Source organism: Barbus barbus (assembly GCF_936440315.1).
Source record: "Barbus barbus genome assembly, chromosome: 31".
In the NCBI taxonomy this organism is placed as follows: Eukaryota; Metazoa; Chordata; class Actinopteri; order Cypriniformes; family Cyprinidae; genus Barbus; species Barbus barbus.
The window spans coordinates 28,049,272-28,061,725 of NC_136759.1; the positions used below are offsets into that span (position 1 = coordinate 28,049,272).

The following is a 12,454-nucleotide window of genomic DNA, read 5'->3' on the forward strand; positions in this document are numbered from 1 at the left end:
TTCTTTTAATCGTCTGCATTAGATATAATTAGTGCAGAAAACACAAATCCTGTATTCTTGATTGAAATGTGATTTTGCACTTAACTGCATGAACACTTTTTGGTAACAATTTATTTTAGGGTCTCTTAACTAGTTTCTTATTACCATGCATATTACTAGAATATTAGCCATTTATTAGTAGTAATTAAGCACATATTAATGCCTTATTCTACATCCCTAATCCTACCAAATACCCAAATTTAACAACTACCTTACTAACTATTAATGAGCAGCAAATTAGTAATTTATTGAGGGAAAAGTCGTAGTTAATAGTGAATAAATGTTCCCTATTCTAAAGTGTTACCCACTTTTTTAAACATAAAAAAAACACATTAATGGGCTGAAAAAAATATTGCTCCCTGACCATAATAGATTTCACATCCTATCGTGTAAACTGATCAAACACTAAATCTGTATTTTGAATCAGACAAAGAGCTGAAAACACACTGGGTACAGTATATTTTAAGAGCCAAATGTTTTGTACATCAATCAGACTTACATTTTTTCATCATCTTAGATTTAGTCCCTCATCTAAATTCTCACAAACACTTTCTACGGGAGGTTTACATTATTCATGGTTGTGATTCTGCAATAGAAAAAAAAAAAAAAAAAACAGTATTACTGCAAAGGGCAAAGCTGATTATGTTTCTCATCATTATTTCACTTGATATAATAGGCACTGCCCCGCACAGCTGTTGTAACGTGCATTGGTGAACCATAAGTAAGGGACCGTGGGGAAAGTGCAAGTTTTTGCTTATTGATGCCTGATTTGGAAGTTAGCATTGCTTCACGCATTGTTATATTATTGATATGGACTCCATTAGTTATGTGACTGACTAAGAACGAGTCAGATCTTCATTCCCCACATGAAGAAGGATGAGAGAGCAAGCATCCACGTCCCAGCTGGCTATGTTTCGTTCTCCATTCATCTCTGAAGGTCTTCAGGAAGCTAAGCTTCTGCTGCTGAGAATCTGATTAAACTGATTTCACAGGCAAATCTCAAAAAAATCACTCTGATTGTAACATCTTGAGAGATGCATTACGTTAGAAACCATGATCATGCAACAATTAGGCCATAAACATGGCAGTAAATTGAAACATTTATTGAAATCTAATCAATAGTGTAATATACCGTACCTGTTATGCCCACATTGAATTTAGATTTATTTATTTTAATTTGTTTTTGTTCCACATGATGTTTGCATGAAGAATCTGAATTGCTCATTGGTCATTGCTTACGTTGGAGTGTAGCGGCATATGAAGCTGTTTCTCTGTTCACAGGAGGCTCTTCATCACAGATTGCTGAGTCTTTATAGCGCTTATTGAAACCTATACTTTTAAATGCAGCAGTCAGTGTGCTTCAATTAGCCGCTGCAGGTGAAAGTCGCTTCATTCCCCACAGATCCAGTCACATAATCACAGCTTATATTGATATCTAAAAAATAACATTGTTTATCATATAATACACCAACTGAACAATTAAAAAAAATATGCTATTTTTGACATCCCATGAAACTCTGATTTTAACATATGTCTGTCCATGACAGTCACACAATAAATATACAGTCTTTCACTAGAGAACCTATTCATATATAAAATTACTGCATTATGTATTTTGTATGTTAGATTTAGAATTTGAACTAGCCATGGGGGAGTCAGATATTTGATTATGTTATATAAATTGTAACTTCAGTATATTAATATAAATGTATATGTTAACACTACTTAATTTATGAGAAGTGTAACAAATGCTTATTATAAAGTGGTATTTTTACTTGATTTCTGAGCAACAATGCTCAGAAATGGTATTCCAATAAATTTATTGATATAACAAACAAGAACATAACATAGGAAACAACAAAGGGCTTCAGGAGAGGACCAGGCTTAAATTAACAAAAGACATTCTCACTGAAAGGAGGAAATGATAATTAACCTACAATGAAAAATGTAAATAACAACATTTTGTTTTATTTTATTTTTTTGGGCAAACGATCCCTTTACAGGTTCAGAATATATAAAGGGTAACAACCATCCACTAAACACATTAACTGAATATGAATTGAAATATATTATATAATATAATGTTCTGCATATATTGGTTCCAAGTGATGAATCGAATGTATATACACAGTTTAGAATTCTAACAAACCCAAAAGACACAGAATGCAGAATTACCCAACTAATAAAATCTTGTGTACAGCAATGATTGTAGATTCGAAAAAACAAATTACCAAATTAGTACATTAATTTAAAATTGATTCATTCTCTGTTCCTCCCTTTACACTACTAATTATCTCATCATTGGTGTTCTGTGAGTAAACTGATCCTGTGTAGGGTTATTCATAAACCACAGTCTACCACAGGGTGTCTTATAGAGGAGATTGACAAGATGCCTCCTATATTTCTCTCGCACAAACACAAAGAGAATGGGATTGATGCAGGTGTGTGAGAAAGCCAAAGCTTTGGTGATCTGCAGACTTTGACTGATTGCCTTTCTGAAGTCACATGAACTAGATACGAGTCTCTTCAGCTCTAAGGCTTTCACAAAATTAGCAACATTACATGGAGCATAACAGCAGAAGAACACCACCATCACAATGATGACATGGCATATGTCCTGCTTTCTGGAAGAACGGGCTGTCAGGAGTCTCTTCAAAATCATTGAGTAAAAACTTCCAATGATGATAAGTGGGATAATTAAACCTACGACATTCATTTTGAAGACAGCAAAACATATTGAAGAATGGTAAGAATTTAGATCACTTGTTGGATCATACAAAATACAATAGATGTTTTGATTGAAATTATTGGTTTTGAAGTGCATCACCTCAGGAAATGATGCAGCAACAGCAACAATCCATACAACCACACTGGCTAAGATTCCATATGTCCTTGCAAGCACATCATGAACTATTACCATGTATTGATCAATACTCATCAGTACGATGAAGAATATCACACTGTAGAATCCAATGTAGTAGACACTGTAGACCACAGTGCACATTACATCTCCAAAGATCCACTGGTCTCTGGCATAGTGTGCCAGGAAGGGGAAAGATGAAACTAGCAGCAGGTCAGCTAAAGCCAGGTTCAGGAGACAGACGTCAGTCATGCTTCTCAGCTTGGCACCCATGCAGACCACCCAGACCACCAGCATGTTACCCAGAAAGCCCACCACAAAATAAAGCGAGTATAAAATGGGAAGAATTCCAGCTCCACGACCTTCATGAGAACAGACCAATTCTAAATCCAAATCATCGTAGTAGCCCGAATATTCATCATACTCTGTCCCATTCGTGCTATCATTTAAATAGAAAAAGAAAGTGTAAGGAAAACAGAACTCCACTTTCAACTTTGACTGAAAAATTGTACTTTATAATGATGTAAGTGTTTAAATGTGATAAGATCTCACCTGGATATAATATAATGTAGATCAAGAGGACCACTGGTTACCATCTTTGATGAAGACAGTGCAATGGTTTTGCTCAGGAAATAAGTGCTATCAAAAATAAGACAAAGAAATGTATCACTCATCGGATAAGTATCTGCGGTGAACATCTCAGGCATTGGTTTATCACACAAATATAGAAATAAAATCAATAAAATCAAATCAGTGGTACGTGTTTTGTATAAGTAGTAATTAAAAACAAACAAAAAAAACCTCTATTGTCAGCTGTTTTTGTTGTTTGTATTTAGCACTCAATAGGTCTAGCAATAATACTTCAGTGATCATGTCTTGTATTTTATGTTGGTGGTTTAGAAACTGAACAGATGAAGCCAATTAGTGAACCATCACTCTTTCAAAATGAATCTTCAGTTAGTAAATTAGCCTTAATGAGTTAGCAAAGTCCTGGACGTGTCATAATTGGGACTTTTATTTTCTGAGACTGATTCTGAAGTGTTGACTGAGGGGACACTTAAGTGGTGTGAACTAAGGACTACAATGATGTCAACACAAAATGGCTGACCTTGACCTCTGAATCAGCCATTAGTGAGCCTCATGTAAAGTCAAAGCAGCACAACACCAATCATTATACAATAAAATCACTTCATTAATGTAAGACACTGAAATATTTTTTAGTGGCCAAAAGTGATTTCCGGCCTAAGAAACTTGACATCTTCACCCTTAATTAAAAAACAAAAACAAAATGCAAGATTTTGTAAGCATATTGCATAGTCGCTTAGAGTCAGTTGTTTTATTTGTGATAATAATGCAATGAAACGAAACATGCCAAATTGTGCGGTCATAATTTTTATCCATGCTGTCATACAAAGAAATTATGAACACATGTAAAAACAAGATGAACAATGAAATGTAAATAACTTATGTTGTAGTCAGACTGCCAATGTTGCCAATTTAGTGATTTTGCCACTAGATTTAGTGACTTCCTCATCCCTTTAGAGACTTTAAAAGCCTAGCAACAAGATCAATTTCTTGGACAAACCTTGGGTGCGTCTCAATCAGCTCTCTAGCTTCCGAGCTCGTGAGTCAGTATATCGTCGTGTATACGAATTCGGTCACTGGTAAGTTCCCTGACTCACTGCACCTTGGGACATGATTACGTACCCTGACTTACTGCAAATTCCAGTGACATGATTACGTACAGCATATTATGTTTTATTCTCTTTAAGCACTTTGCTCTGTTACATGTTCTTACAAAATTCCAGCTGAATATTAATTATAAATGTTAATTAGATGTGTTCATTACCTGTCTAGTGATGTGTGTTTATGTTAAAATATAAAATCTTTTTAGTCTTTTCAAATTGTCTATCAGGTCATTATATGTATCGAGTTGGCTTATGTGGTTTATGTTTCACGCTTCAGAAATGTGACATTATTTCTGGTATGGAAGCATAGTGAGCGCCGATGCTCCTTAGTTTTTGCGGTGCATTGTGGTATTATTCAGGGAGTGAACGTTCCAGTGCACCAGAAGGATTTTGCGATTGAGACTCCCTGATCAGTGACCTGACTACTGAACAAGGGAGCTGATTGGACGCACCCCTTATATACATTCCGAGACTCTCCCATGACGTCATAAAGGCCAGTTCACTGATCTATGTAAATATAGATTTATATAGATCTTGCACATTTTTTTTTGTAAATTAAGGGTGAAGATGTAAAATTTCCTAAGCCGGACATCACTTTTGGCCACTACTATATGGCAGTTTATTGACTTTCCAACTGACCGCCAAACCATCTTGCAAAAACAAGCCACTTTTATAAAGATTGTGGGATTTCCTGGAGTTGTTGGAGCCATTAATGGAACTCATGTTCACATCATTGCTCCAACTGTAAACCAGGAGACATGCCAATAGAAAACAAATTTGTTTGAAAAAGAAATATATTTAAATTGTGCTTTTTCAGACACACTTACTATACTTCAGAATCAGAATCAGAATCAGAATGAGCTTTATTGGCCAAGTATGTTTACACATACGAGGAATTTGTTTTAGTGACAGAAGCTCCACAGTGCAACAGAGAGACAGTAACAGGACAGGACACAGATAATAAAGAATAACACAAATATCCAAATAGGCAATGTACAAAACAGCAAAAACACAATATATAATATAGACAATTATGTATGTACAGGTCTGATATGTGCAAATTTGAAATGATAAAAAATGAAAATAAGTAAGTGTGGTGAATAAATAATGTATAATAGAGTTGTGTGTTCCACGTTTAGTGTCAAGTGTTCATGAGATGGATTGCCTGAGGGAAGAAACTGTTTCTGTGTCTGGTCGTTCTGGTGCTCAGAGCTCTGTAGCGTCGACCAGATGGTAACAGTTCAAAGAGGGAGTGTGCTGGATGTGAGGGGTCCAGAGTGATTTTACCAGCCCTTTTGCTCACTCTGGATGAGTATAGTTCTTGGAGAGTGGGGAGGGTTGTACCAATGATTCGCTCAGCAGTCCGGACTACCCTCCGTAGTCTTCTGAGGTCAGATTTGGTAGCTGAGCTAAACCAAACAGTTATAGAAGAACATAGGACAGACTCGATGATTGCAGAGTAGAACTGTTTCAGCAGCTCCTGTGGCAGGTTGAACTTCCTCACCTGCTGAAGAAAGTACAACCTCTGCTGGGCCTTTTTCACAACAGAGTCAATGTGATTGTCCCACTTCAGGTCCTGAGAAATTGTGGTGACCAGGAACCTGAATGACTCCACTGCAGTCACAGTGCTGTTCATGATGATGAGTGGGGGGAGTTCATGGGGGGGTTCTCCTGAAGTCCACGCTTATCTCCACAGTTTTGAGCATGTTAAGCTCCAGGTTGTAAAGACTGCACCAGACAGCCAGCTCCTTAACCTCCTGTCTGTAAGCAGACTCGTCACCGTCCTGGATGAGGCCGATCAGTGTGGTGTCGTCTGCAAACTTCAGGAGCTTGACAGAGGGGTCTTTAGAGGTGCAGTCGTTGGTGTAGAGGGAGAAGAGCAGTGGGGAGAGAACGCAGCCTGAGGAGCTCCAGTGCTGATGGTACGAGTGCTGGATGTGAATTTACCAAGCTTTACTAGCTGCTGCCTGTCTGTCAGGAAGCTGTTGATCCACTGGCAGACGGAGGTGGGGACGGAGAGCTGTGTCAGTTTATTCTGAAGGGTGTTCAGGATGATGGTGTTAAAAGCGAAGCTGAAGTCTACAAACAGGATCCTCACAGCATTTGAATTACACTATACTAAGTTCATATTAAATATATTTTGAAACAACTTTAAGTATATTAATTGTATTTCAAGATAAGTTCGATTTTAATCTATTTACAATATATTTAAACTGTATTAAATTGGAACCACTTTAAGTATATTTAGTGCAATTTAAGTGTATTTCTGTGTATTTTAGTGCAATTTAAGTGTATTTATTTAAGTGTAAAATACATTTAAAATGGACTTTTAATACTTCATGAACTACAGTTAGAGTATTTTTGAAGCATCGTTTTAATGTGCTTCAAGTACATTTCAATTGTATTTCAGCTCATTAGAAATGCATTAGCATTACACTATTAGTATATAAAGCTGCTTTTTTCAGTATATACACACGTACACACTTTGATATCTAGAAAACTTTAATGTATTATATATTGTTGTGTACATTACAAATATTCATAAAGTACATAAAAAAAGTACAGCAGCATATATACCTTGGTGAAAAACAAAACATAATATTAACTGTACTAAAAATGCGCTTGAAATACAAATATGTTTATAGTATATTTGTATTACTACAAACATAAACAAGTACATTTTAATACATTATACAAAAAACCTTATAATAAATGAAAAAAGAAATGCTATGGCAGAGCTATCCTATCCTTTTGTAGAACATTTCAGTTATACCTGTAATACTAAAATGTACAGGATTTTAAATCAATGAATAAATAAAAATTACAATGCAATTTTCTGAAGGAAAAACTACATACATAATAATTTACTGAAAAACAAAGTGCAGAAGTGAATAGATGTGTGTGTGTGTGTGTGTGTGTGTGTGTGTGCAAAGACTGAAGATGATAAAGTTCAAGCAACAGAACAGGGAGGGATGGAGGTGGACGAGGAGATGGCATAGGGATGGCGAGAGGCAAAAGTGGAGCCAGAGTACCCGAGGACTGGGGCGATGCCGGTGTGACAGAGGACTGCGGTGTACCCGACAGGAAAAACCCACTGCAGCCAAAGAGGTGGAGGGTTGGAGCGCAGCAGAAGTCTGTGGCAGAAGTAGAGTGACGACTGACCAAGGGGGAGCCGGTGGGACAAGGTCACTTCTTTGAGGACAACTGGCACTTTCTGCAACTAAGGGCTTGCAATTCAGACACTGTAGTATTTGAAGACTGCTTTATCACAGGGTGTATGAAAGGGAAAAATAATTGTTATAAAATTAGCCAATAACAGTTTTGCGTCCGTGATTGAATATATGTATTATAATTTGTATTGTTATTCATTAGAATTTTGTTTACTTTTTAGTTTACCCTTTGACAATATCCTCATCAAGCTTGACATATGAGTGTCCATTCTTATCCTCTTGCCTGTCGTCACTGTACTGTTTAAATTTAGATTTATATTCACATACAAGGGACATTTACACGCACATCATATTTGATATACGAAGCTCTCTGGTGCGAGCTCATTATTATACGAACCAATCAGAGCAGTTAAATGGCTCTGGAACCAGTTAGGTTTAGTCAGTGTGTTGTTTGAATTTAAACACAAGTAACATTTTTTTTTTTTTTTTTTGAAAGCTGCAATCCGTAAGTTTTGTCTCTTTGTCACCATCTCTGTTTGAAAACCTGGAATTGCAGTTACTAGCGGAATTACCTTGCTTACGTGGGTTGTGCTCCGGCACGGCTCCAGCGCGGATGAATCTAATGTTTTGAGGTGAATGTGTGGCAGTCAGTCTGTTAAGGGACGAACAAGATGTGAGACGTGCGGATCCATGTGCAAGCTTGTATTTATAAACATAGTCAATGCACAGGCAGGGTCAAACAATGACAAACAGATATGGCATGGACAAGACACAAGAGTGATCCTAGGGCAAGCATGGGTCGACGATCGACGAACAATATCCAATAGGGCAAGGCAGAGAGATAATCCAGGTACACAAGCAATAATCCAAACGAAGTGCAAACAGAGTCCGAACGGTAAGGCAAAGGGTTAATCCAGGAAACACGGGCAGATATGAAAACACAAGGAAACAGGCAAGGCAAGACTAGAACAACTGAGTGGGCTCCGTAGAGTAGCTATCGCTAGGATATGCGCTATACAATACTCGGTCGAGAGGAAGAGGAAGTCCATGGTTAAGTAATCTGTGTATTCAGTGCAATCAGCTGTGTGTCGTCAGTGCAATGGATTATGGGAATTGTAGTTTGAGGTGAAGTGCAACAGTAGTGTGGTGCAAGAGTCAATGTGGTGAGCGAGTGACCTCTGGTGGTGAGTAAACGGAAGTTCATAGACCAGATTTGTGACACAGTCACTGCACCGGTGTGGATGTTTACTGTACTTCGCAATCACAGATTCTAGCCTACGTCTTGGAATATATATTATATATATTATATATTGTCATCTGAACAAGTAAGTAACAAGTCTGCCACATTTGTTCTGACCAACTGAGGAAAAAAGCATTACAATAAATCATGCTACAAATGGTGATTTAATCTAAAGATCAGTTAGCTCATATCACATCAAACCATGCAAAGTATTATTATTGTTATACTTTATTCTCAAATTATTAACATCAGCATTGCGTGACTATAAGTATAGTGTGTATTAGCATGTAGATTTCAATTTCTGTACAGTCTAATTGTTATACCATTCGAATTTCATATTAAGAAATTCTTCTAACCCAAAAAGCAAATTATGCTCCCTTCGAACTGGTTTTCTTTAAAATACAAACCTTGTGTAATCCCAGGCTTAATTTCATTCACATGTGTTTCATAAACACATAATCCTTTCTGGATTACAAAAAAATAGTTATTCTAGCTGCTGTGAGAAAAGGCTAAACGATCTGCCACAATCTGCAGGTGGATCCTCACATGCGATAGCCTATTAACCCGGAAAACTTCTTTATGTTTACAGATGTGACTTAATGACGCAGTGCCATGCTCGAATCTCCCACGAAAACCTACCCGTACCACTCAAATTAGAAAACATTACTATAAGCTAACCGTTGTGAATCCGGCTAAAGTAAGGTGATAGTTTTGAACACTGGCTGGTTATGTACTTCCTCTAATATTGATTTTGGATCATTTTTAACCAAAAAAAAAAAAAGTTACGGACTGCAGCTTTAAGCATTTCAGATATGATATTGAAGTCCTTGTTGTAATATAGTAGCTTATTACAATTAATGTATCATGTAATGGACAACAGCCTAATCAACCAAAGTAGCATAACCTTTTAAGTAAAACTGAACAACATATTAAACAACATATTTTAAGTATTGCAATACTTAATAATAGTTGACAAACATTTGTACATTGTAAATGTTAAAAATGTTTTTCAAAATATCATACTTTTCCAAATATTAAAATTATAAAATTATTGCAGTAGGCCTACACATGGTTATAAAGTAATGTTTAAGTGGGTGGGCCTACGTAAAACTGGGTGGGCCAAGTGTGTAGTATATGAAAACTGCATGTCAAATTGCCAACAGAAAATACAGCACCAAGGTTCATTACACATTACTTCTAAAGCATGTATTAGCATTAGTAATTTATGTTATTATTCATTTCAAAATTTAGAACTTTATTAAAATTAAAAGTTGTTTCTGTTAACTTTTGCCTGAGCTGGTTAACAAAGATGAATAAACTAACTAACATTAACTATAGGAAGTTTATTAAAAAGCATAACCTCAGTGTGAAACGGGGCTTCGCAGATGATTTCATAATCAAGCATCTCTGTCAGTTCACGCACATAGAGGACCGCAGAAATGTGCGCAGCTGCAAATTATGCAGTTTGTTGTGGCAAACAGGATCTCGCACAAAGTTTACGTGTTTCTTTGCACAAAGGACACATCTTTTTAGGGGATCAAACACTATATCTATGCTAATATGATGCTTCAAACAGGCTTGGTTCAGAAGTTTCCGATCATAAATCCAGCAGCCGCAGGTGGTCTGGCGGGTTTCATTTGTAGATGGTCCGGATTTATAAGATTTTACTTTTTAAAGAATTGATCTGATTTATGTTTGCTTAACTCGGCTATTTTCCAATTTAACTTCACAAATGCGCGCATTTTACTATTATATCCTTACGTCGTAAACATAACATTGTGGGTGGGACTAACAGAAACGGACGAATCATCGTTTTGACAAGCATGATTCACGTATAGGAAGAGGGAAAATGAAATGACCTGCAACTGACTATGAAAACTAGCGTTTAATATCTTTTAATAAATATTTAAAGTTACAGTGAAATAAGACGTTTATTAGTATCGTTTAATAAATTACATCCATTTGGAAAACTACCAACTTCTTATTGGGTGGGCCACAGATGAAAGTGGGTGGCAGGCCCACCCGTAGCTACGCGACTGCTCTGCGTGCAGCTGAAATCGACCACACACTCCGCACTTCTAATGAAACATCAACCTTAGATTTAAACAAACGTGACATTGAGATCACACTGCTGAATATAGCAAACATTAGCTAAGTATTTGAATGAGTAGTGAGCTCATTGGCTACCGATACAGGAGAGAACCAATCAGCTGTGAGATGTGATAATGATGTCTTTATTGAGTTAGATCTACCAAGAGTTTCATGCCAGAACTTTATATTTGTCCTTCAGCCTTCCAAGCTAATAAAGGCAGTTGATAGAGACAGTATGATCAGACAAGACCTAATGAAATCTAGAAAAGGGGAAGATAACTAGTTTCACTAGGTGTATAAATTTAAAAGGGAATAGTTTAGTTTCATAAACATCAGCAAATCCAAAGAGGACACTGACAAATCACTTATTTTGTAGGGGGAAAAGCCATGGTACAATAGCAGAACTTAAACAGCAACTTGTATGTAGTTCTGCTGTTTCTATTTATATGGAATCAAACTCAAAATTACTTTAATGTGACACAGTTAGACAAAGCGTTGAAATAGCTTAGGTTATATCTTTAAGTGTTCTGCATTTTCTAAAACTAAAAATTAAAACACAGCTACCACTCAGTTGATGCAATTGGTCTTTTCCTGTAAATCATGTAAACTACCCTTTCTAGATAATCATTTAAACTGTCTAGTTATAATTTTATAGTATAAATATTTGTATGGTTATTTGATTATTCTAGAAATGTGCGTATATATATATATATATGAAGAAGAAGTAGAATAGCCCAAGCACTATATTTATATTATATTAAGTTTAGTGTAGTTTTTATCATGGCTGCCCATACTGATTTAATATTTTAATGATTTGCTTTTTGTTTTCTTCACATTAATTAATTGGATGGTAGGTAATGTATGATAACATATAGTGAGGTTTCGTTCATGCATCAACTGAAACAGCATGGACTGAAAGACCACATGGACTGAAAAGTTACACATATGCATTGTTAAACCGTATATTTGATCGATATATATACTGTATATATATGCTTAACGACCCAAAAGACCCGTTCCGAAAATGTTCTGCATGAATAAATGCACCATTACAACCCTAAAATTTAAAACACTAAAACAGTACTTACCTGAAGATAAGAGTGTCTGGAAACAGCTGTTGTTGTAAAGAGAGAGCAGAGAGGACTGAACTGTGACAATCACATTTTCTGTAATTCACCAATAGCATTCAAGGGAAGATGCAAAGCAGCCAATAGCGTTGTTGAACAGGATGAGATGTGGACTGCTACAAACCACAGACCTGCTGCACATGATTAAAGCAGGTTATGTGTGTTTTTCAGAGTAAAAACTAAATACTAATCATAAGTTAACACATTCCACGGTGTGCCAAGCCTCGTAGGATCCTCAG

At 36.4% G+C, this 12,454-nt stretch overlaps 1 protein-coding gene across 1 annotated transcript; it reads right to left on the reverse strand.

Moving 5' to 3' along the window:
* Positions 1–1,796: 1,796 nt before the first annotated feature.
* LOC306851873 (C-C chemokine receptor type 5-like) lies at positions 1,797–12,229 on the reverse strand. Its single transcript, XM_079388360.1, has 3 exons — positions 12,177–12,229; positions 3,452–3,538; positions 1,797–3,338 (listed from the first exon to the last, which is right to left on the reverse strand). The coding sequence occupies exons 2-3, from the start codon at positions 3,493–3,495 to the stop codon at positions 2,330–2,332; spliced, it is 1,053 nt and encodes a 350-aa protein (XP_079244486.1). The 5' UTR covers positions 3,496–3,538; positions 12,177–12,229; the 3' UTR covers positions 1,797–2,329.
* Positions 12,230–12,454: the final 225 nt, after the last annotated feature.